Genomic DNA, 26,244 nt, shown 5'->3' with positions numbered 1-26,244 from the left:
AACTGCTTTCCCTTTTTCAATCACGCTCTCAGGCACACACAGACTCAGCCTCCACCCTAATGTGCTGACAGCCTAGTGGAGACGAATACACAGAAGCACTGTGCCTGGCCCCTGGGATGCACAGGGTGTTACTGTGGGGATTTTATATGGGGCAGGGCTTCCACCAAAGACGGAAGGTTCAAAACAATTAAGCAGGCAACAAGAATGCCACAGTTGCAGTTAACTTTAATTTTATCTGCATTAAGCATCCAAACATTGCTCAGTTCTCAGCAAGCAGATAAAATAGGGAACTTTTGGCAAGAAATCTGATAATTTTATTTCTGATAGATTATAGTGGACTAAAATGTTTAACACAAAGAACATGCTGAAAGCTCTGGGGGCATAACTGATAGAAAATGAGAATAGCACTCTCACATATTTCACACTTCCCAGGTGCTAACGTGGCATATTAAAATTTCTCTTCAAGCAAAAGACCACTGCATTAAAACTTTCTGAGTTCTCAAATCTTATCAGAAGATTTACAGCATGTTAGAAAATATATGAACCACAATTTAACTGAAACCACAAAAGGCCAATGCAAATATTACTGCAAGGACGAAACAAGAGATTAGAAAGGATATGCCTATGGCTGATGGCAGTAAGGGTATATTCCTCACCTCCAAAACATGACAAAAATGTCAAAAATTTAAAAAATACTGATGCCTACTGAAAAATACTAAAACTATTCTATATGATAGAATCTATATAAATGTCTATTACACGTGTCGAAAGCCATAAAATGTACACCGAGAAAGAACTCTAATGTAAACACTATGGTCTTTAGGTGATAATGATGTGTTATTGTAGGCTCATCAACTGTAACAAATATGCATACCACTCTGGTGGAGGACATTATTAATAATAATAGGGGTGGCTATGCATGTGTAGGGACAGGGGATTTATGAGAAATCTGTACCTTCCTCTCAATTTTGCTATGAACCTAAAACTGCTCTAAAAAATAAAGTCTATTTAAAAAAAAAACAAAAATGAACTAAAGCCTGGGTCCCACCCCTACCTCCAGGGATTCTGATTTAATCGGTATGGGTGTGGCCTGGGCACCAGGATCTTTAAAAGGCCCTCGGGTAATTCTAAACGTTTAACCACTATGCAGTGTACCAGTGAGATATCGGAACTTCACGTATGATCCCATTATACAGTCAGACCCTGCCCGAAGCAAATGAGCTAAGCCGTGTCTGGCATTTGATGAGTGCAGGTATACGGATGTTCACTTGCAAAATATGCATTGGTGCACATGCATGGGCCTGAATTTTTCAAAATACCAGGGCAGTGCTCTACTAAGTTTCTTAATAATACACTTACAAGTTTAAGTGTATACAGAGAAATGTTTAAAATCTACTTTATTCTGAAGACTGCACTGGCAGCCTGAGTTAACATGGCAGTGGTCTCCAAAGTCCCCAAATTATGCATATAACCACCCATAAGTGTGCACGCTATTCTTTTTTGTGATTTTAATAGTTACAAATGTACCTTAAAAATAAATTAAATGTGCCTCAAGCATTGAACACTCTAAAGCACAGCTGCCAGAATCCCCTAGGACTCCCTAGAAAAAGAGCTTGAAAACAAAACCACTGCTCTGTTCGATTTTGAGAAGTTCAGGTTTACTGCAGGAGGGTAAAACCCGAGTCTAGCCTGACGCTGGACAAACAGGCTAACCACATGCTAACCTTACAGGGGGAAGTAAATTAAACAGGGGAAGAAACACTTCACTGTTTTTAGAGCTATGGGCACTCCTGGTGTTGTGTCTACCATCAGGTTATCCTTTGGGCAGGTTCTTAACCAAATGTGAATTTAATGCAAATTTGTCCATGCCAATTTCTTACTTAAAATCCAGTTTAAAATCTCCTCCACTGCTTCACAAAGTCCATAATCCTCAGCCTGGCACAGTAGCCTTTTCAAAGTAACCCCTCCTTTCCCTGCTTTACATTTGGCAAGGGCTACTGCTGGGAGCTGGTACCAGCTCGCTCCCTTCAGCACGCCACGAAGTCAGCTCATCTCCGGGCTCACCTCTTAAATCCTACAGAATTTCAAGACTCCACCTCAACCTGACTTTGGTAAGGCCCTCCCTGATCCAACCACCTTTTTTCTGCCCCGCTACTCAGAGTTTCTCGCATGTGACTCTACGGCTACAGTCTACGGAGGCTACACCTTCCAGTGAGAAGCAAAATCTCCTTTTTGGTGGTGGTACCGCAATTCACTGGAGCTGCCCTGTTAGACTCACGACTCCTGGAGCCATGGAACTACGCCTTATTTGACCTTGGTGTGCCCAGCACCTAGGATACTTTCCTAGTGGTCAGGGAGCTCTCAAAGAACATTTAAAAAGGAGAGAACAGATAACAGTGGAATTTTTCAGATTCCTGTAATGTGAAGTTATGATTAATGAAACATATAAGCATCCATTTTTTCCTAAAATAAAGAAACCGACGTGCCCTTCAATGGATGCCTAACCCCAGTTAAGCTCTCTCTGATTCCTAGAAAAATCTGGCAAAAGAGTACAGATTAATCAGCACCAATTTATCACGGCCAGAAAGAGTTCAAAGTATAAATGCTTACCCTTGAGGAGAAAGTAAAATATGAGAAGGGAATCGAAACATCTACCCCCTGCCCTGTGAGCTGTATGTAGGCTTTATTAGAATAAAAAAAAAGATAATATCAATTAAATAACTGATTTATTGAATAGGCAGTAAGTGCTAAGTTCCGTGGGGGATGCAGTCTCATTCGATGCTATACATGGGCATATACACAAGAACGTATACAACAAATACTGAGTACCTACAGTGTGCAGGGCCTGGGCACACGCAGGGCATGGGAAAACAGCCCTCGACACAGGGATTATGTGCTGCATTTTATTTATCACTTATGCCACCTTCTCTTCCCTGTAAAGGTTCCCACTAAACTGTCCCCCTAAAGCAGCAGAGACTATATGTAGCTAAGTTTGAAAAACGAAGAGGTCAAGGGATGTTATATGAAATATATGCTTGAATCTTATCAGGAATGTTGAGAAGAATCAAAACAGATCAGAAGGGCATTTTGTACAGGCAGAAAAGCATGAGATGATGTTTAAAAATGAATTATATAATTTGGAGTAGAGGAAAACCTTTAAGTTGAAGAGGTAAGCTGAGTTCAGACGAGAAGCTGACACTTGATGCTGTGGAAAGTGAGCATCACTGAGGATTTTTAAGCAGGGCAATACAGTAAAAGCGGACCTTTTGGTTGAGTTGTGACGATATACAGAAAAAGGAGGAAAAGAAGAGACACTGGGAATAATTTTTTCTTGAAGGATTTTTGTTTGTTTCATTCTGCCCCTAACACTAGACAAACAGAAAAATTTCCAGGAGTGACTCATCTCTAAATCTTTCAAAAACAACAATATTACTAACAAATGAAATTGTTTTTATATATAAAAGCCTACAAATTGACTTTAGATATATGAAGGATATTTTCTAAAACTAAGTATTGAAATAATTAGGAATTCTACATGATTATATTTGTCAAATGACTGCTACATGCTCCTTGAAGTTATTTTTTTAAACATTATAACCGTTTTGATGGGACTCTTGCTAAAATGTATTATTTTTCTTCTGTCTTAATAAAAAGATAACATAGTGAGTGAAAGTTGAAGGAGAAACAGGACTGTTACATAGCTCCAAACCATTCCCCACAAGATAGTTATTAATTACAAAGAAAAAAAATAGTTACCTTACAGTAGAAACATAGCAGACACTACCTTAACCAAGGATCAAAGTTAACGTTACTAGTAATGGAACAAATCAGCAACACTTATCTCCTTATATCACATACTGAGCAGAACAGAAAGTAACTTCTTTGGTATTCCTGCCAAATGTGGATTACTTAAATCATCAGACAAACCTGATTGAGGGACAATCTACTATATAATTGATTTATATAATTTACATTAAAAATATTAATGTAAAATTTTAAAGAAAAAGACTCAGGAAGTGCTGCAGACTAAAGGTGACTAATGACATGATGACTAAGTGGCACACATGATTCTGGATTTTCTTCTGCTATAAAGCACATTATGGGGGACAATGGGCAACATTTTGACTAAAGTCCGTATATTAGATAACAGTACTCTTTCAATATTCACTTCCTGATTTTGATAATTACACTGTCACTGTATAAGACAATGTCCTTGGTTTTTCGGAAATACACATTAAACTATTTAGGGATCAAGGAGCAGTATGTCTGTTGCTCTCATGTGGTACAGAAAAATCTGTAGAAGGGAGGGGTGGAAGTGAGAAGAGAAAAAGAAATTAAGCAAATGTAATAAGATATTAACATTTAAAAACTCTGGATGAATGGCAGATGGTATTCTTTGCATTCTTTTGCAACTTTTCTGTAAGTCTGAAATTATATCAAAATAAAAATGGAAAAGAAAGATAATACAGTATTCCATTTAACCTTTATTTCATAACTCAGGACTTGTGTGGACATAAGGAATGTAATATAACTTAGTAATGTCGTCTGGGACCACTTAGACATGTCAGGTTATTTGCCTCTGTCTAGATGTCCCAGCCATGATTATTTCTGAACTTCTGCAAATGCTTTAAACTTTCCTACTGCGTGCTCCACGCGGATGAGGTCCGCTGTGGCCATCGCTGACTGTAGCTTGCCTCCAGCAGCCCCTATTGTACCTCCTAATTAATTGTTCTAATGTATTACAGGCTTGGAAACCCATCTAGTTCACATTCATTTTACAGAGGAAAAAACTCTAGCCCAGAAAAGGTAAGGAATAATCATCTGGATCATAAGGCATCCAGATCATAAAGAACAGAAACAAGATTTAAACAATTCCAAAGGTCACTTTTGTGATATCATGCTAATTTAATCAGTGTATAAAATAAGAATGGTATCTTAGTGAAAAACTATATTACAGGCAAAGCTCAACCTGAAGGAATGAACTTTACTATTTAGTATTAGCCTCTCATTGGCCTTTTTCATTTACTTTCAAATAGCCAGATAAGCCTCTGCAGATTAGTAAAGTATTGGTATATTTCAAGATTTTCCTCTGAGCCTCCTTCTTTAACAAAGAAACCTATATGTTTCATAATCTCTGGGTATTTTATAGCTTACTAAGTGGCTGGCTATATTGCCCAAAGTTTAGATTACTACTCACTTTGATTTACATACATAAAGACAACAACACAACAAGAGTAAAAGAACGTCTGATGTTAAGTCATCTGAAACTGAATATAGCTTAGAATGTACAACAACAAAATTTCAGAGCACCTTGTTCCTCCGAAAGTATTTTTCCAGATATTTTCAGATAACTGAAAGAATTTTCTGCTTCCTGACTTACTGTAAACATTTGATGGATGAAATCTCTAGAAGTCCTTAGGGTCATTCTACCCCAGGACTGGCATTTATTCAATGGCTTCTGGATAGCAAGAATTGCCTGGAACAACTAAATCTGTCAAATGGTTGAAAGTGTATTTTTGAGGAGGCTGATAAAAAATAACTTTTAAAGCCACAATGACATTTTGAAATAATTGCTAAATCCAAATGTTTATGTAAATTTCTATCAATGGGGAACTGTTTAAATTAGCTATGGCATATCCACATAAGGGAATACCATAGTTATCATAAGAAAGAATGAGGGAGTTCTTTAGTGTTAATATGGAATGACCCCCAAGACAAATTATTAAATGAAGAAAGCAAAATGTAGACACATCATTTACAAAAAATAACTCGAATGGATCATAGACTTAAATGTAAAAGCTAAAACTGTAAAACTCTTAGAAGAAAATATAGGAGTAAATTCTGTGATCTTTATTAAGCAACGGTTTCTTAGATATGACACCAAAAGCATGAGTAACAAAAGAAAAAATGAGTAAACTGGACTTAATAAAAATTAAAAACTTTTGTGCTTCAAACTATCAAGAAAGCAAGAAGACAACTCAGAGAATGGGAGAATATACTTGCAAATCGTATATACGATAAAGGACTTGTACCCAAATATATAAAGAACTCTTACAATTCAATAATAAAAGGATAAATACACCAATTTAAAAATGGGTAAAGTACTTGAATAGACATTTCTCCAAAGAAGTTATACAGATGGCCAATAAGCACAAAAAAAGATGCTTAAACATCACTATTCACTACTAGGAAAATGTATATTAAAACCACAACGAGATACTATTTCACACTCACTAGGATGGGTATATCCTAAAGACAGGCAATAACAAATGCTGGAAAGGATATGGAGAAATTAGAACCCTTTACATTGCTAGTGGGAATGTAAAATGATGCAGCATTCTAAAAAACAGTCTGGCAATTCCTCAGATGGTTAAACATAGAGTTACCATATCATTCAGCAATTGCATTCACAAGTGTACATATACGAGAAAAACATGTCCATCGACTCATGAATGGATAAACAGAATGTGGTATATCCATACAATGGAATATTATCTGGCCACAAAAAGAAATGAAACATTGATACATGCTACATCATGATGAACCTTAAAATTGTTATGCTAAGTGAAAGAAGCCAGGCACAAAAGGCTCCATATTATGTGATTCCATTCGTATGAAATTTCCAGAACATGGAAACCCATAGAGACAGAAAATAGATCGGCAGGGGCCAGGGGAAGGAATGGGGAATAACCCCTAATTGGTACAAGGTTTCTTTGTGGGTGACGAAAGTGTTTTAAAATTAGATAGTAGTGATGGCTGTACCATTCTGTGAACATACTAAGGAAAAAACCCACTGAATTCCACTTGAAATGGGTGAATTTCATAGTATGTGAATTATATCTCAATAATGCTTTTGTTTTAAAAAAAAAAACAAGGTGTAAAACAGTGTGTATAGGATGCTATCATTTACAGATTTGCTCATATCTCAATAAAATATCTCTGGAAGGATATACAGGAAACTAACATTGGCTTCCTCAGTAAGAACCCTGGAGAACAAGGGAAAGATTTTTTTACCATGGACTTTTTTTTTTTTTTTTTAACTTTTGATGTATGTCAACACAGTACTATTCAAAAGTTTTAATCGGAAGTGAAATGAGATTAGAAAATGTTCTTAACAGACTAGTTCCTTCTATTGGTTTAGCAATGCAAGGCTCTGTGCCAAACAACACACTCGGGCTGCAGATGGTAATACATGCTAAAATTAGACTTAAGTAACAGAAAAATTAGTACAGTTTTCTTTCCTCTACTGTATAATTCTGGTTTCATTAACATTTCCTGATTGGTTTTCTGACTCTATATCTCAGTGGCTCCCTGATGAACAAAATTTCTGTCTCTTTTGTTCAGAGGCCCAAACTGAACAAATTTCTCCTATAAGGGATCAAAGTCTCAAACTTGTAAAAAAACAAAACAAAACAAAACAAAGAAACCCAAAACCTATTTTTTAAGTTTTGTGATAAACCCTCCCTCACCAAAAGTTATAATTTTATAGGAAATTAAATTAAGAATGATAAATGATCCTTAATTTAAGAATACATCAAGAATAAATTTAAGAATAAATGACCCTTAGGAAAAAGCCAAAAAGACCTTAAAAACACATGATCCATTCCTAAGTTTCCATCTAAATAGATCAAAACTGCCCTCTGAAAGCCATTCCCCATTTTTCAACAAGTGTGACAGAGCTAGCCCAGAAACAGGCTTCTAAAACAGGCCACCAAACCCCAATTCCACTGACAATGGGGGCAGAAGAAAATAGCTCCCCTTGGTAAATAAGTTCTCTCTTCTATCTGGTTCTATTTTGGAAAGTTCTGTACTACAAATCTTATTTGACATATTGTATTATCTACACTCTTCTGTTATCTCTGCCAACACTACCCACCCTCTTGCTGATGCACACGGGGGAGAGCTGCTTTACAACGCAAAACATAACATACCAAAGCAGCCCAGCTCCCCAGCACGGCACACAGAGCCTTCAAAGCCTGGCTCCAGGTTACCATTCCAGCCGCTTTATCATTCCCCCTATCTTCCTCAGATCCTACATTTCTGCACTATCAAACTTCTAGCCCTTTCCCAAACACACTACACTCTTTATAACACAATATGCTTTGTACATGCCACTCTCTTTGAATGCCTTCTCCGCCAGCCCACTCACTCATATTGGGCCAACTCCTACTCTTCTTTCAAGGCAAATCCAAGACAATCGCCACTGTAAAGTCTTCCCTAATTTGTGGTCTAATCGCGGTTATTTTTTCTGAAGTGTAAATGAATCTGTATTAAAAAAGACTATAAGCTGAGTGTGGTGGCTCATGCCTATAATCCCAATGCTTTGGGGAGGCTGAGGCAGGAGGATCACTTGAGCCCTGGAGTTCACATGACCAGCCTGGGCCGTACAGCAAGATACCATCCCTGGGAAGCAGAGATGTGGCAGGAGGCAAGACTTCAGGTGAGCTGAGACCCCAATCCCCTGTCCCATCAGACTTCATAGAAAAAACACAAATTGAGAGAAAACAGTATTAGGAACTTCATGACAATGACTGCAGAGAGTCAGTTGTGAATGTGGGTCCCATGTGACTACATTGGTTGCATGCCTATGAAGTCATTACATATTCTGCAACGTGCTCTCACAAAATGTCTAATTTGAATGATAAAACCTATCAATAACCTACCAATTGAATGAGTTAAAAAAATATATTCCTCTGTCACATTTAGAATTCTATATCACAGCAAATATAGTACACATGACTTTAAGTTATCCCCACCACCATTATCACTATCTAAAAAAGGATATATCCAGAGTTTTGGCTCAAATTCCAAAATAAAAGTATAGTTCCTATTCTGACTAGGGTAGAATGATGATAGACTATGGACTCCTCATGAAATTCCTTCAAGCAATCCACATATATTTATTTTAAAAGCTGGCAAGTATCTTTTTTATTTGAAAGATACTATCAATATGCCTATAATATTACAATTAGGCTATATACTCTCATACTTCCATTTATTTATTCCAGGCTCTTGATATTATAGAAAATAAGAATAATTTGATAAGATTGAAGGGTTTTAAATAGGAAAGTGACATCACCTGAATCAAAACAGTTCTTGCTGCTATGCAGAAAATGGAACGGAGGGAATATGGGCAGAAACTGGGAAACCAGGTAAGAAGTGAGCACAGTAGCTCTGGTGCCGTGCACCACAGCTGTGACCTAGACTGGAGGGGAGGAGGTGACAAAAGAGAAATGGGCAGTAAGCAGGACTTCTTGATGGCAGATTGGACATGGAAGTGAAGGAAAGGGATGAATCAAGAATAACTCCTGGGTTCCCAGCTTGAGCAACTAGATAAATGAAGGTACTTACTGAGCTAGAGATTTTCCTGCAGAGAAGGAATTAAAAGCAAACAACATTTTTGTTAATGTTAAGTTTGAGATGTCTATGAGACCTTGAGACCTCCAAATGGAGTCAAGTAGGTAAATGGATATGCAGGTCTGATGCTCGGAGAGGTGTGGATTGTATATAAATTTTGGAAGTTGCCAGCATAGAGGTGGTATTTAAAACCACAGGAGAAGATGCCATTATATCTGAAAATAATGCAGAGAAAGATGAGAGCCAGGCCTAAGTGGGAGGGACACCAACCTGCAGAGGTCAGGGAAGGAGAGAAGACCCTGCAAAGCTGGCTGGAAGGGAACAGACTGTGAGAGGGGAAGAAAACCGGAGAATGGAGTGTCAGCAAAGCCAAGAGAGGAGAGGAGAGCTGGGAGGTCACACAAGGTGACCACAGGGAAGGACCAACAGGGTTTGGCAGCCCGGAGTCCTCTGGTGACCCTGACACGAGAGGTTTCAATGCAGCGGCAGAGGCAGCATGGGACGGCTGGATGGAAGAAAGAGTGGGAAAGGAGGGGTGCGTACAAAGACTGGAGTGTAGGCAATTTTTGAAAAATTTTGCTAAGAACTGGAGCCCAGAAATGTAGCTAAAGGGGACTGTGGAACCAAGAGAAGGTTTTTTAATATTAGAAATTCTGGAGCACATTCATATTATAATAAGAATGACCCAAACAGAGGCAATAATTAAAGAAAAAAAATCCTTGAGGAGATAAAAAGAGATGGTAGGGTTTTCCCAGGGTTGAGGGACGGCCAGGTGAGCACCATACAGGGGCAGAGGGCGAGGGGAGGGAGAAAGGAGTATTTGCAAAGCAAGGACTGTAACAACGGACTATGGACTCCAGGCCAGAGAGGGAGAGGGGAGCAGCCAGGAAGTGACTAATGCAAATAAGAGTGGGGAGGGACTGGGAGTCTTGATGAGTTCCAGAAAGCCTTGCAGAGAAACTGTAAGAGGACACGGTGCTTGAAGAGTGAGATAAGATTTTGGAGTTGGTACATTTTCTGGTAACGATGAAGTTCAGAGCAGATAAGAAAGTTAGGAGAGAGGGCCAAAGTAGATGTTCAGAGCAGTAAGAAACAACTGCTCAAGAGATGGCACATGCCCAGAGGGCCCGGACTTCCCGCAGTCAACAGGGATATGAGCAATGAAGGGGCAAATCCAGACACTTTCTGAGAGTGAGGTACAAACCATTTCTCTGGCTGTGTTCCCAGGTATACGGCTGCTTACCAGGCTCCCTGGGGCTTCTTCGGGTGTCATGGCTGTATTTAATGATTATGGAAAGGCAGCACCAAAAGAGAATTTCAGAGCTCAATTTCTATATCTGTATAAGGTAAACTATACCTCAGAATTCTCAGAAGTGGCTGGGCATGGGGAGGATCATTTGAGGCCATTTGAGGATCATTTGAGGATGGGGAGGATCATTTGAGGCCAGGAGTTCAAGACTGGCCTGAGCAACATAGCAAGACCTCATCTCTACAAAAATAAAATTAAAAAAAAAAATTAGCTGGGCATGGTAGCATGCACCTGCAGTCCCAGTTCTTGGGCAGTTGAGGCAGGAGGATTGCTTGAGCCCAAGAGTTTGAGGTTGCAGTGAGCTATGATGACACCACTGTACTCAGCCTGGGTGACAGAGCGAGACCCTGTCTCAAAAAAGTAATAATAATTCTAGAAAGCTTTAATTATTATTTTAAAAATTCATAAGCTCTTCTACGTAAAAACTTTCAATTAAAAAACGTCAACAAACTCTGCACACCACCAACAGACACATTCAACAAACACCTACTGAATTCCTTCTATGTCCCAGTCACTTTCCTGAGCTTCAGCGGAGACTTACACTCTAGTGGGAAGTCAAGAAAGGATAAACATACAAAGAAAAAATAATATATTTCTAGCTATAAATAGTAAGGAGAATACAAACTAGAGCAACGGAGATCAGTAAGTAATGGAGTAGTAGTTATGTGGACATTTTATTTGTGCCATTGCACTGTTTATATTTGAGATCCTCATATTCATTTTTGTGCGCTCTGACTCCTAAATCCAATGTTCTTTCAATTTAACATTAGTATATTAAACATCTTGAAATCTGGTATAGACCTGATTGTTTAGTTAAACCAAAAAAGGTGGGTAATGAATTTTGAAACAAGAAATTTCAATACTCAATGGACAATACTGGTCCTCTGTAGAGACAATCTACTCTAAATGACAGGGTCTCTGCCCAGGAAAACTCTCAAAATCCAGGAGAAGTCCAGTCAAGGTTTCTAGGCTGTATTCTAAATCTAAAGTGCAATGGTCAGCACGTTGCAGACTGTCCGGTGAAGAGGGTGACTTAACCAGTCCAACGCATCGGTCACTTACACTCCTACTGTGGTGAAAGCGGTGTTTCAGGCTATCGTAGTTTGATGACTGGACCCACTGAGGTCGTTCAATAAACATCCACGGAGCCGATCCCACAGTCCCTGGGCAATCTTATGAGGATAATCTATCTTGGCACAGGGAGAAAATGCACGAACACCCCAATCCACTTAAGCACACTGGTCCCCCAGAATTTATAAAGTTCACTATAAGTCAATAAGCTGTTAATATGATCTTATTGGATATCATGCCCTTGAGGGGCTGGTTTGACAGCGTCCCCACTGAGCCATATCACTGTCAAACCCAGTGTCTGGACTACAAAGTTGAGGACTATCCACTGCCTCGATCTTAAGATCCCAAGTTCTGGGAGGCCCTGTTTACCTATTTTCACTCATTCTTCGCTCTGATGTTCGTAATTCCCACTTTGGGTTCAGTTCAATAGTTCATCTAATATCTACTAACACTTACTCTGTTCCGGGCATTTTGTTAAGTATTAGAGAATTACAGTTCTTGCATTTGGGGAGATAATCATATAAAAAGATAATTTTAGATAAAGTGCTTGGCCTTGCCTGGGCTTACCTGCCAGATAAGACGACACCTGACATGGGAAGGCTAAGCAGGGGTTAGCTAGGCAAAAAAACAGGGAGAAGGGTAATGAATAGAGAGGGTGAGTGAAAATACAACACAGAAAATCAAGGAGACATAAAACAGCCCATCATGTAGAAATGTTGCAAAAAAAAAATCAATAAAGTGCAGGGAAGGGGATGGCAGATACTGAGGGTAGGCATGAGTCAAGCTAAGGACCTGAGTCTATCCCAGAGATAATGGGGAGGGAGGGGGGAGGACCTTAGCAGAAGAGGGCACAATTAGGTCTGCCCACGGGAGAGATCCCTCTGGCAACGGTTGGGAGGGCAGACCTGAAGGGACTACGACTAGCATTAGGGAGAACATTGAGGAGGTTGCTGCAGTAACCTGGACTTAAAGTGATCGAGTCTTCCTAGCACAATGGAAAGGAGGGAGTGGATTCAGAAATAGAAGGCAAACACTGGCATGGCTCTGATTAAATTCAGGGAAGTGGAGTGAGGGAAAGGAAGGATTCTAGGATGATGCCCAGGGTTTCTGCTTGGGTCACCTGAGAGAAAGGCAAATGGGACAGTAGCAAACAATGAGAACAGAAGCCACTGGAGTGGAGGTGGCAAACGGCATCACGACTGTAAAGAATCTCTTATTAGTTCAGGTTGAATTTTGCAAGCAAAGAATTATCAAACCTAAGAGAAAACTTTTGATTTTCAAACATCTATGACTTTGGAATTGAAGATAAGGGACCATGGACGTACAGCTTGAAATGAGTATGAGAAATTGCCTTCCTAGCATTTTTTGGTCCGAAATCCATATTACTGAAACTGATACAAAATAGTATCATGTCCGTTTGTCATCCATCCACTCACTAATTTCTCTAGTGTATGTGGTTCAGCAAGCCTCACTGGGGTTCTTCTAAACTTGCAGTCACTGAAAAAAAAAAAGAATTAAATTCCTAATAGCTGAAAATAATCAAGACTCAAGGTTCCCAATAGTTAACAGACAAGTGCCGGACCTCGTACCTATGGCAGACAGAAGGCAGCAAGGCTACAGAACCTCCGCCAATGGGGTGGAGGGGCCAGGAAAAGGTGCAGGTGAGGAGTCTCTGGTTTGGGCGCCCTGAGCCTGTTTGGACATCCTGTAGGGCAAGCATGCCAGGAGTCTAATTGCAGAAGGACCTGCACAAGCCTTCAGGGAAGGATTCACCTCAAGGGAAGAAAAGTCAAGGCTCAGGGGCTTGGTCCACATGTGATGCCTCTTGATGAAGGCAAGGAACCATTCTGAGCCCACTATGGTATCAGAAACTCAGTAAAATGGATTCATGCTTGTATCCCAGACATGAGGAGAAGCATAAGAGTAAAAAGCACCTACAAGAACTACACCATTAAAAATCCCTGAGGAGCGGTCAGAGCACTGGGTGGCACAAACAGACCCTACACTGTCGGTAAGGATGCAGCTTCAGGGATCTTAGCACAAACATCACCACAACGAGGGGGGAATCTGGATGCCCCAGGACAGCTAAAAAGCTGCTCTGTGAATATTAATACTTAAGACAATCCAGAAGCCTCTCAAAAATGATTACACATCAAAGGAGAAATTCTGTAATACAGCAGAGTGGTTGTAAATATGTTTTGGAGTTTGGGTCTCAGCTCTACCATATATTAACCATGTGTCCTTAGACACATCATACAACCTCTCTGAACCTTAGTTTCGTCATCTGTAAAAATTAATAATTTATCGCACAGAGTTGTCTGTAATCCTAGCACTCTGGGAGGCTGAAGCAGGAGGATTGCTGGAGCTCAGGAGTTCAAGTCTGCAGTGAGCTATGGGTGATCATGCCACTGCAGAGCCAGACCCTGTCTCAAAAAAAAAAAAAAAAAAAAAAAAATTCCTACAATGTATCCTTTGTAAGTTTAAAAAATATCTATTTTGTAATGCAAATAAGGGTCTCCGTTTTTAAGAAATTACTGCAAATTTTCATAATAGATAAATCATATTTTCTTAAAAGCGGTGACTGTCAGGAATTTAATCTATCCTTTGGTATTATTTGAGTAAGTGTTTCCAGTCTGTCACCTGCCACTAGAATGTGGGCTCCCTGCTGCACCCTGATACATAACATAACTAGAATGTGGGGTCCCTGCTGCAGCCTGGTGCCCAGTAGGTGTTCATTTAGTTGAATAAGACTTTGTGAAACACAAACTTGCATTTTATGTACTTTCACATATAGCTGTCTTTCACTCAATATTTGTCTTTATTTCTTCTTTTGGCAGCATTGAGCCTAGTGAATATCCTGGAGTTGAGGTAAAAACAAGTGGTGGAATACACATATATTTTTAAAAAGACTAAGTTTCTATCTGACTATGGCAACTAGTTAATAAATAAAAGGCTGAGAAAACTGATAATGAAAAATAATCAGATAATGCATGAAATTATACTTAGAAAAAATATCCTTTCAACAAATGTTTATGAGTACCTATGTGCCATGCTAAATATTAACTACATATTGCAAACTGCTAACAAACTATTGTCAAGACACGCCTATGCCTCATTGCCACTTAACAAATATTTATTAGCATCTGTCATACCCACTACACTAAGCCCTAGGGATACTTCTATGAACAAGACAGATGCTATCTCTTGCCTAGATTCTGATGGAGGAAAAAAGAGAAGAAAAACCAAATAGTTAGAAATTACAATAAGAATATAAACAAAAGCCCAGCAAATAGTAACAGGGGACTCGCCTAGGATAAGGTGGTGGGAGAAGGCCTTTCTGAAGAGGTGACACGTCAAGGCCTTAGAGATGAAAAGGAGCCAGTCCCTCTGGGCAGTTCTAGGGAAGGAGCACACCAGAACAGCAAGTGCAAAGGCCCTGAGGTGGGGATGGGTGCCAAAGAGCAGAAAGATGGCAGTGTAGCTTGAATATACTGAGCAAGGAGGCAAGTGGCACAAGCTGAAGTCATAAAGACAGGCAGAAACTAGATCACAAAGAACTTTGTAGGCCATGGGGAAAAGTCCAGATTTCATTCCAAGTGTAATGGGAAGCCATTAAGAGCTTTAAACAAGAAAGCAACATGATCTGATCTGCATTTCAACAAAAATCATTCTTGCAGTTGTACAAAGGATGGATGAAAAAGAACCAAGAGGGAGAAATAGGGAGACCAGTTTGGGTGGCAAGAAATCATGGTGACTTTGACTAAAAGGCTAGGAATGGAGACAGCAAAAAAAGATCAATTGCAGATGCATTCTGGAGATGAGAGCACTGACTGGTTGTGGGGGGACGAAGGATAGGAAAGAATCAAGAATGGGCCCTAGGTTTCTGGGATGAGCAATTACATGTAGGGTGGCGCCATTTACTGAAATGGGAGGTACAAATCAGTGAGATTTATTCTCCATATACTGTGTGCTCATTCCTACCTAAGGGTTACCAAAGACATTTCGATTGCTAAATTCAGTGAATCCTTAGCACATCTCTCTTTATCTGACCACATTAACCACTTCCTCTTTCTTAAAACTTCATTCTGGCCAGGCGGGCTTGTAACCCCAGTACTTTGAGAGGCCAAGGTGAGAGTTTGAGACCAGCCTGGGCAACACAGGAAGACCCCCATCTCTACAAAAAGTAAAAAAATAGCTAGCATGATGGTGCATGCCTGCAGTTCCAGTTACTCGGGAGGCTAAAGTGGGAGGACTGCTTCAGCCCAGGAGTCTTCAGTGAGCTATGATCTTGCCTGGGTGACAGAGTGAGGCCCCATCTCTTAACACAAAACAAAAAAAATCAAGTTCATTCTTTCTTGATTTCTAAAATACCAAACTCTCTTGGTTTTTACTCTTACTCTTTGAGCCTCTTTCTCAGGTTCCATATGCCTCAGAACTCTGTCCTTGGCCCTCTGTTAAGTCCTTCAATACATTTTCCCTTGATGACCGCATTCAAGCAATCCAAGCTTTAACTATTGGCCACATAAACCCTTTCAAATCTCAATTTCCAACCAGAACTTTCTCCTCACCTCCAGAACCATCTATCCAACTTTCTTCTGCCCATCTCCGTTTGGATGTCTCACCAGCATCTCAACATATTCAAAAGTACCTCCATCATCTTCTTCCCCCCAACGCTCCTATTCCCCCATCTGTGAAAAGCCTCACCTTCCAAAAATATGCCCAGCTTCCCGAGCCCCAAACCTAAGAATCATTTTATCCACCTCCTCTTTCAAGACCACATCAAATCAGTTTTCAAGCCCTATCAAATATACTTTCTTTTTTTTTTTTTAACATAAACTCAACCAAGTGGTATCAAATTTACTTTCTAACTAGCTCATGAATATGCCCTCTTCACAGCTGGCTGCCTTCTTTCAGGTCTTCATCATCCTCCCCTAGAGTATTACAATGGCCCTCTGGTTTCTCTGGCTTCAGCCTCACTCCACTCTAACCCACCCTTCACATCTCAATGGACAGAGAAATCCTTCATTGGGTTTAAGTGTGGCAGACAAGGCCCTTTGTAAATCGTGCCTCTGGCTGGCTCTCCTACCTCAACTCCCACCATCTCCCTTAGACACTTCAACCACACTGAACTACCAACAGGTTCATTCACAGCTCTGTATGTACTGTTTCCTCCCCCAGTGCCTACTCAGTTTAAACATCCCTTCCTACAGTATCGTGAACTTTGGTCTGAGATGACCCTTCTTCAAGCTCTTACAGCACACCTTTATTAAAAGGCTGCTAGGCCAAGTGTGGTGGTGTGTGCCTGTAGTCTTAGCTACTTGGGAGGCTGAGGCAAGAGGATTGCTGGACCCAGGAGTTTGAAGTTACAGTGAACTACGACTGCACCACTGCACTCCAGCCTGCATGACAGAGTGAGATCCTGTCTCAAAAAAAAATAATTTTTTTTTTTTTTTTTTTTGAGATAGAGTCTCACTCTGTTGCCTGGGCTAGAGTGCTGTGGCGTCAGCCTTGCTCACAGCAACCTCAAACTCCTGGGCTTAAGCGATCCTCCTGCCTCAGCCTCCCGAGTAGCTGGGACTACAGGCATGCGCCACCATGCCCGGCTAATTTTTTCTATATGTATTTTTAGTTGGCCAGATAATTTCTTTCTATTTTTTTTAGCAGAGACGGGGTCTCACTCTTGCTCAGGCTGGTCTCCTGAGCTCGTGCGATCCACCCACCTCAGCCTCCCAGAGTGCTAGGATTACAGGCGTGAGCCACCGCACCCGGCCAATAAAAAATTTTTAAAAGGCTTCTAGCTCTGCAGTTTCAGCTGCTTGGACGGCTGAAGCTGAGGATCGCTTAAGCCCAGGAGTTTGAAAGTTCAAGTTTAGCCAGAGCAACACAGTGAGACCCCAGCTCAAAAAAAAAAAAAAAAAAGAAAAGAAAAGAAAAAAGACTTCTTATAATACTTATCACACTGTGTTTCTCCCATTGAACTGTAAATTACTTGAGGATGAGGACTATCCTTACTAAAATAGTTTAGCACTTAACACTTAAAAGGTGCTTAGAAAATGTTTGCTAAATAACTGTCTGGATCAAACTTATGCTTTTCTGTGAAACATAAACTCTCATGTGCAGTATCCATGACCAGGAAAAGGTAACTTGGTGAGAAGAAACATTCAATAATTTTCTAAAATTAACCAATAAAATCAGCGGCTGACTTTCACATATCAGCATTTGTCTTCATTACTGAAAAAGTATGTCCAAGGTATACGTGGCTATTACTCTGGTGATCTTTTCATTAATATTTAGTTTTTCAGTTGTCTTAATACCCTGAGTTTAATTAAGGTCACCCTGACTGCTTGTCCTCCATAGCAATGAATGACTTCTCCTGCATATTAATTTTGTTTGAACACACAAAATTTTAGATGAACGTTAGTTTTAGGCTATTTTCTACTTGTTTGATTAAACACAAATACCACCAACAACCAAAAAAAAACCCCTTTGAACCCTTTTTTCTTAGAAGAGACATTAATACAGAATGGGTTATGTCATACATAAAAAGTGTGTCTTCATCTGTCAACCTCTGGAGGGTGGGAGGATTTTACTTTATATTCTACAGCCCTGTAATCATTGGCTACGTGGAACAGTTGGTGATCCAACAGAATTTCACCTATTTTCTCTGGTTCCAAAGATTACATTCAGAACTTTTCCATGAAAGAAACTACTGAGTAAACTCTGGTATTCAGTCAGATACTGTGATGCAACTAACATTTTGAAAACAAAACAAATGAAAATACCTATGTGGTTTCTGAGCAGCTGGCTCTCTTTATAACCATTACTTAACCAATTCTGAGACACCCATAAGTACTTTGCTTTGAAGAACAACAACACACAAAAAAAGTCCTGTGGCAGACACCACTTCAGATGTTCATAAAACAACTCAACCAATTCCCATAAATCGAGCCTGAGGTTTACTTTAAGCTTGAGCCATGAAATGTCGTAAAAAAAAAAGAGAGATTTTTTTCTTTCGTTAGGAAAATTATGCTTTTCAATGCTCTGTGTCTTGTTAAAATTACGGTAGGTATGTCTGGAATTATTATGGATTTGATAAAATTCTTTTAAGCCTGGTCATCTTACTCTGTATTCCTAGCTCTTTGCATTCTAACCCAGAAGTAACACATTTTTTCTGGGCGCTCTGCAGACCACAGAGACGAGGCAAAGGAGATTTCAGGACTTTCCTATCACGAAGGTTTGAAAGTGGATTTCAGAGCACCGGAACTAGAACAAGGTAAAAGCAAAACACTGGCTTAACACAGAGAAACAAACCAACAAAGGCCCCACGTATGAAAACCCTGCAACCTTCCGCCACCTCCCCAAGGTGGAGAACGCCAGATCCCCGGTTCCTGAGTCAGAGTCCCGGGGGCCCGGGCGATCCCGAGTCGCCAGGCGGGGCGGCAGGGGACGCTGCGTGGCGAACCGCAGCCGCCCGCCGGGCCGCTCCCCAGACGGCCCCCCAGGAGGGAGCGGGGTCCCCCCGCCTCCACCTTCGGGGATCCGGGCAGGAGAAGAAAGGCGCTGCGCCTCCGCGGGAGCGCCGGGCCCGCGGCCCCCGGGTTCCTAGGCCGCGCCCCCTCCCCAGCTCGGCGCCCCCCGCGCGCGCCAGGCCCGCGGCCGCCGCGAGGGGCGTGTGCCGGCCCCGGAGCCCCCCGCCCCGGCCCCAGCATCACTCACGGAGCCCGAGCGCCGCCGCCAACACCGACCACAACCAGCGTCTGCGGTCTGGGGCTGCAGTCGCCGCCCCGGCTCCGGCGAGCGCTGCCATCGTTCTCCCCGCCGCCGCCGCCGCCGCCGCCGCGCCCTGGGCCCGGTCCGCACTGGGGGTGGCTCGTCCGGGGCAGACGGCGCCGAGCTCGCAGCCCCCGCGCCGGGCAGCAGCAGCCCCACGCCGCGCTCCCCGCTCCCGGCCCCGGCCGCGGCGCGCCAGCCCTCCGCCCGGCCCCAGCGGCGCGCTCATTGGCGTGCCTGGCACCCCTTGAGGAACGCGATTGGAGAGACCGACTGTCCATCATCCTCCTCGTGGGGCCCCGCCTTCTCGGTGCCGCCCCAGCGCCGCAGCCCGGCGCGGGAGGCCGAGCCCGAGCCGGCCCCGGCGCTCGCGGCCGAGCCCTCCGCCTGCCGGCGTGGCTGTCCGCCTGCCGGCGCCTCCTCGGCCTCTCTGGGGTCAGTCCCACAGTGCTGCTCATTGTCCCTCGTCGCGACGGGTCTTTGTCGGTCCTGATCTCGCCTCTGCTTCAGCTCTTCTCGATTTCTCCCGGCCTCGCCTAACGAAACAGAAGCAGTTCATTTACCTTAAAAAAAAAAAAAAAGATAGGAAAAAAAGGAGGAGTTCGATCGACAGGAAGAGACTTCTGATTCAGTTGTCCAGGTAGAACACATGTCACCCTTGTCCTGTCCCCAAGGCCTGTCCTTTGCCAGGACTAGATAATTTATGGGTTGCAATTTGAGAAATCTGCTAGTTTAAAAAGAAGTCTCGATCTTGCCTTAACCTCCTCTTAGAACCGCCCCCCCACCTTTTGGCTTGAGGAGTGGGAACTTGGAACTCTCTCCTACTACCTAGAACACAAATGAAAGTGCTTTTTGTTTGTTTTGCTTTTGCATGTCAACGTTCCACTCTGTGTCAATAAAGATTGGGAGGGATTGGGATGGGGTTAAGTTTCTCACCCTGATTCCGAAGTGCCTTTGCTGATCCTACTCAACTCGGCTGCCTTGGCCCAGAACAGTCTGCCACATAGTGGTTGCCCAATAAAAACCAAAAAAGTATTTGGAAGGATCCTTATGAAAATGGCCTACAAAAGGAAAAAATGGACGGACACGCGCACAGGAAAGAAGAGTGTGAAAAAAGAAAAGGGAAGATTCAGGTGGGAGGCTGATACAGGAAGGGAGGGAAACAAGTTTTAGACAATTAGGACAAGAGAGGAGGAAGAATGATTAGAGAACCCAAAAGGCAACCTCTCATTTCAGGGTTTTGACTAAAGTCAGTCTTATCACCACCCTTCCTGATATCTTTGCTGTTTTAGCCTACTAGCTTTGTAGTACAGCAAACTCGTACTAATTACTGTAACATTAGTGAGAGAAGACTAAAAAAGCATACCGGTACCATTTTGCCCTATTTCTGTCAGCAAGATCCTTTTGTAGTGTGTCTGGAATGCCATAGGTTGGAAAGGATACCAATGAACACATTTGTTGAACTCTGACTCTCAAGAAGTACCTAGTCTACCAGTGTAAATAAACAAGTACTCAATTAAATGTTTAAAAATACTTAAAGAGAAGAGTGAATAAAGGAGAAGCCCAAAGCCAACAGGGGCAGTAGTTCTCAGACACATTTGGTATTACAAGTTTCTCTACTGATTGTGACATGCCTCACCAAACACATAAAACTCTCCCCAAAACCTCTGGCCCAAGAGGCACCTGGGACAGATTTACAGAGGATGTAACATTTGAGGTGGATTTTAAAGGATGAATAAAAGTTTACCAGGGAGAAACAGAAAAGACAAACTCAGAGAAACAGGAAAACATCTACCAGGTGTGAGAAACAGTAGGTAAATCTTGTGTAGTTTGAAAGGGGAAAGAGAGAATGCTAGAAAAGTAAGCTGTGGTCATATTTTGAAGAACCTTGAGTTGTCTTTATTCTGTAGGCAGTGGAGAGCAATAAATCTGGATTTGTGTTTTTAAAAGGTGGCCGCTGAAACAGACAGGGTAAGAGTGAAGAGAGCACAAGTAAGGTATTGGCAGTGGGAGTGGAGAGGAAGACAAGGATTTGAGAGATTTCAGAAAAAGAATGACAGGACTGGGTATAAACTGGTTGGAAAGTATAATCAAGAGAACAGTCTCAATTTCTAGCCTGTCTATCCTTGTCTTTAAGATCTGTTGCCAGAGGAAAATTGGGACGCTGTGATCTGTGGGTGGTGTTAGCAAGACATTCCAGGAACACTGAGAATTTGACTCTTAATGGGTGACAATCAGATACAGTCAAAGATGAATCCCAGGTCACTCTGAGAAAGACTTGCCTGAAGTCAAATCAATTTCATTAACAATTCTACAGAAAAATATATCTTAATCCTGGAGAAGCATGTTTGCTAGAAAATTTTGAAAATCTGAAAATTAGAGTTCTAGTGCCTCCCTCCCCTGGGCACAGGGACACTAAATTGGTGGAAACAGAGTAATAGGGCACTTGGGGCGGTGTTAATTCTTATAGGAGAAGGATATGTCACCGGGCTTCTTTATTCACTGTAGCCAGGATAAAATTTTCCTTAAGATTCTGTCTCCCTGTGCCTTGCAACCATCTGTGTACTATGTCTGCTTTACAGGGACCTAATTCTAGGGAAGGGTGTGCCCTGGACAGATGTCACAGGCTATTCCTTCTACCAAGATAGAGATATTTCCCACTGTAAATTAGGCAGTTGATATTCTGAGTTTTGTTACTCTCAGTCTTCCTGCATCATTGTTGTGAGGGCAAATGAGATACTCTAGTCTAGGGCCTAGCCTGCAGAGCGAAAGACAAACTCCTTTTCAATCACTAGAGAGAAGTAGAAGTAAAAACAAACAAAAAACCATCCCCTCCCCCCCAAAAAACCTAAAATGATAATAGCTATAGTAAATTCAAGTGAGAAAGGAGAACATAGAGACCTTTCCACTTGAGAGTGAGGCTTTCAGAAATCTGAAGTGGTTACATTATTTACCGAACGAGTTGAGTTATATTTTAGGGAGAGTATGTTAGATGTCCAGGGCACATTTTTTTCCAGTTAGGTTTTGATGGCCTGGCATCTAGAACTTATTAATATTTTAAACGGTATTCTTATTCTTATTGTCTTGAGCCCTAAGAAGACCTGAAGACTCAAGTTAGGGCAGTTTCAAATAAAATAAAAGAAAGGTGGAGACAATGTTAGAGCTCCAAAACTATAATCTTCTGGTGTCAAACCATAAGAAGAAAGTTGGCAGTTCAGTGCCTGGCACGTAGTGTTAATACTTGCTAAATGTTTGTTGAAGAATGAGCAATGAAGGAATGAGTAAACAAATGAATGAATGACATATGAAATAAAATAAATGAATAGGTCTATTTAGGATAGTCATGCAGTCTATTTTGTCAAAGTGCCAACATTTGTATTGTTAAGGAATTTGGGACAAATTATGATTATTCAGAATTATCCATTGAGCATCAGCTTTGTTATGGTAAGCCTCAATGCTAAGTATTTAAAGATTTAAAATATAATTAAGAAATCATGCCTTCTTTATCTAATTAAACATATTGGGACAATTGGGTAGCAATTATACAACTGGTTGCCAATTATACCGTAGAATTAAGTATTGGTGTAGATGTCTTGCACTCTAAGAAAGGATCTTTTTCTGGAAAGGTTAGAGTTTGGGATTTATCCAAAAGCAAATAGGTTTTCCAGCTGAACAGAATAGTTTGAGTAAAAACACACAGATGGGAATTCACAAGGCTAGAAAGGTGGGGGTTTGAACAGTGTAATAAAAAAGATATCGACAAGAAACCGCCACTTTTGCATTATTGAAAAATGCGGAAGGGGACGAAAGCGACATCCAGAACTTAGCAAAGGGAGAGAGCCTGGAATCTGCCACAGCGACATTGCCGCACACCGATTGCAATTTATTACCCATGAATGTGAATACAATTACGGTTTTCGAAATGAGGTCAGTATTACACTGGTAATGAAACGGTTGCTTTCTTCTGTGTTACTGATTTTCAAAAAGCAAAACAGAAAAGAAAGAAAAGTGAAAACTAAATATCCATAGAACGCAAACACAGCCGGAGGATATAAATACAACACGGCCGCTTGGAGGCGCAGGACTAAGTAGCTCAACATTCCTTAAAACGGCAGGAAACGAGAAACTGCATCGGCTCGTTGGTCTAGGGGTATGATTCTCGCTTAGGGTGCGAGAGGTCCCGGGTTCAAATCCCGGACGAGCCCTTCCTTTTACGTCATGTCGAAGTGGGTTATTTTCAGGCTACACGAGGAAATGCAATAAATATTAATGCGAATTAGAGCGCAACGCTGAGACTTTTTGAACTCAGAGCACATTTTACATTCAGGTAACACTGAAAGGTCTAACGTGGAAATGCAAAGAGTTTGCCAGCAGTGTGGGACTGCGGCAACGCGGTCCCCAGCCCTGCCAGTTCCCGGATGGAGCGCTGTCTGGGACGCTCGTCAGCGCGTCAGGCGCGGCCCTCGCGTCGCAAACGCGCACTGGCCGCTCCGGGGCCTGCTACACGCCGACGTCCCCTGTTCGGCTTCGACGGCGTCGGGGGGTGCCCGGGATTCCGCTCCCGGCGTCTGCGTCTCAAGCGCCTGTGTTTTCAACGGTGCGACGCGATTCTTAATGCCTCGCCCTCGGACATACAGTCATCCTGTGTTGTACTAATCAAGCTCACCTGGTTCCCTGCTTCCAAAAATTCAGAGGATCGACAGTCGAGCTCACGGGGCCAGAATGGTTTTTCAATGGGACGTCTGAGAAAACAGTGTTTAAAATCGTGCGTGTGAAGGAGGAAAAAGCCTGGGCTCGTCCGGGATTTGAACCCGGGACCTCTCGCACCCGAAGCGAGAATCATACCCCTAGACCAACGAGCCGCTCTCGGCAAAGGCGCTCCGGGCTCATCTCTTCTGTCTCGCGCCGCCCCTCGCCCCACTTCCTGACGGCGCCAGCGCGCGGCCCTTGCCTTACTGCGTGGGCCTCTCACCCCCAGAGCCCGGGGTCGGAGCCCTTCCCGCCGCGCCGAGGAGGAGCAGGGAAGGACGCGCATCTGCCCAGCAGGGCCGCCCGGATCCCCCCAGCGCCCGGCTCCAGGCTGGCGCGCGCTCCCGGAAGCCGCCTTCCCGCGCCCGGGTCGCCCGCGACCATTCGTGTCGCGGCGGCGGGCGCCGGGAGGCGGGGCTGAGGGGGGCGCGGGGGCCGCTCCCGGGGCCGCTCCCGGCCGCCGGGTTTCGCGCCCCGCGGGGAGCCCCGCCGCCCCCTCAGGCCGCCGCGAGAGCCCGGGACGGTGCGGCGTGGCGGGCGCGAGTCCCCGGCCCCGCGGGGCCGCTGCAAGCTCAGCCCGCCGCCCGGCTGCGGGGCCCCTCATCTCCCGCGCCGTCTTCCATCCCTAGCCTGTCTTCAGTTCCGGGCAGAGGGAATCCATTGCTCGGGAGCCGGCTCAGACTGTTCGCTGAGGGTCCCGGTGTTTTTGCCCGAAAGCCTCCGGCTTGCACCGTCCTCCCAGCCCTTCCCTCCCTCCTCTGAATGCCAGCGGGCTCTGGGGGGCCAGAAGGTCGGGACCCGAGCTCATGCCCTTGGGGAGGGCGACAGGGGACATACAACGAAGACACCTCGAAACAAAGAGCAAAAACTGGCAAACCTTCCTTTAGCCCATTCCGGCGACGCAGAGGCCGCGTCGGGGGCGGGCGGCGCTGAACTCCGCTGGCTCTGGTGGTGTCACTGGGTCAAACTGCGCTGGCTCCCTCTGCTTGCCCGGGACCACCTTTCTGCCTCTTCCTGAGGTCAGCTTTGAGAGCCGGGTGTCGCTTTGAACCTACGTTTTGGTGGTTTGAGAATGGATTCGGGGTCGGTGAGGGTGGGGAGCGAGGAGGTTTCATCAGGGCAAGTCCTGAGCCGTCTAGGTTGGGAGCGCGCCTGTGCCAGGATGCCACTCTGCGGGGCTCTGAGCCATTTCTGCCACTCACCCTGTGCCATGAGAGGTGGCACCCTGTGCCATGAGAGGTGGCAAAGCTGGAGACCTCTCTTGCCTGTGCTCTCAAGGTTTTTGTTGTTCCTTGTTAATTTCCCAAGCCTACTTTTCTGTCCCTTTAAGTTGTTTGTAATGGCTTCCTACTATTCCATCGAGACAATGACACATAATTTTCTTAATTAACTTATTTTATTTCTTGAGACAGAGTCTCACTCTGTTGCCCAGGCTAGAGTGCCATGGCGTCAGCCCAGCTCACAGCAACCTCAAACTCCTGGGCTTAAGCGATCCTCCTGCCTCAGCCTCCCGAGTAGCTGGGACTACAGGCATGTGCCACCATGCCCGGCTAATTTTTTTTTTCTATGCCACCATGCCCGGCTAATTTTTTTTTTCTATATATTTTTAGTTGTTGTCTTTCTATTTTTAGTAGAGATGGGGTCTCGTTCTTGCTCAGGCTGGTGGCTGGTCTCGAACTCCTGACCTCAAACGATCAGCCTGCCTCAGCCTCCCAAAGTGCTAGGATTACAGGCGTGAGCCACCGCGCCCAGCCATAATTTTCTTAATTATTCTTCCACTGTAAGATGATTAAGCGGTGTCCAACATGTCACTGATATAAACATTGTTTGACTAGCCCATTTGTGTATATGCTTTTTCCATGTTTTGGATTATTTCCTTAGGACATACTCGCAGAGTTGGCATGGTCAAAGGTGGTGAACACTTTGATGCTTTGACCACTCTGATGGCTCTTGACATAGTTCCATGCCAAGGAGCTTGGCCTAACTGG

General features: G+C 43.1%; 1 protein-coding gene and 2 non-coding genes across 3 annotated transcripts in view; 1 reads left to right on the top strand and 2 right to left on the bottom strand.

The window, feature by feature from the left end:
- MPZL1 (myelin protein zero like 1) overlaps positions 1 to 19,710 on the bottom strand; it is a 56,093-nt gene extending 36,383 nt beyond the window's left edge. The window contains exon 1 of the mRNA XM_045546632.1: positions 19,454 to 19,710. Within this exon, the coding sequence (XP_045402588.1) occupies positions 19,454 to 19,544 (91 nt within the window). The 5' untranslated portion in view covers positions 19,545 to 19,710. The remainder of the gene's footprint in view (positions 1 to 19,453) is intronic.
- A 3,930-nt stretch (positions 19,711 to 23,640) lies between these two features.
- TRNAP-AGG lies at positions 23,641 to 23,712 on the top strand. Its single transcript has one exon. It is a non-coding gene; the product is annotated as a tRNA-Pro (tRNA).
- A 585-nt stretch (positions 23,713 to 24,297) lies between these two features.
- Positions 24,298 to 24,369, bottom strand: TRNAP-CGG. Its single transcript has one exon. It is a non-coding gene; the product is annotated as a tRNA-Pro (tRNA).
- Positions 24,370 to 26,244: the final 1,875 nt, after the last annotated feature.

The sequence above is a fragment of the Lemur catta genome, chromosome 3, assembly GCF_020740605.2.
Source record: "Lemur catta isolate mLemCat1 chromosome 3, mLemCat1.pri, whole genome shotgun sequence".
NCBI classification, from domain to species: Eukaryota; Metazoa; Chordata; class Mammalia; order Primates; family Lemuridae; genus Lemur; species Lemur catta.
The sequence above is the reverse complement of the archived record's forward strand: the minus strand, read 5'-3'. Positions and strand labels throughout refer to the sequence as shown.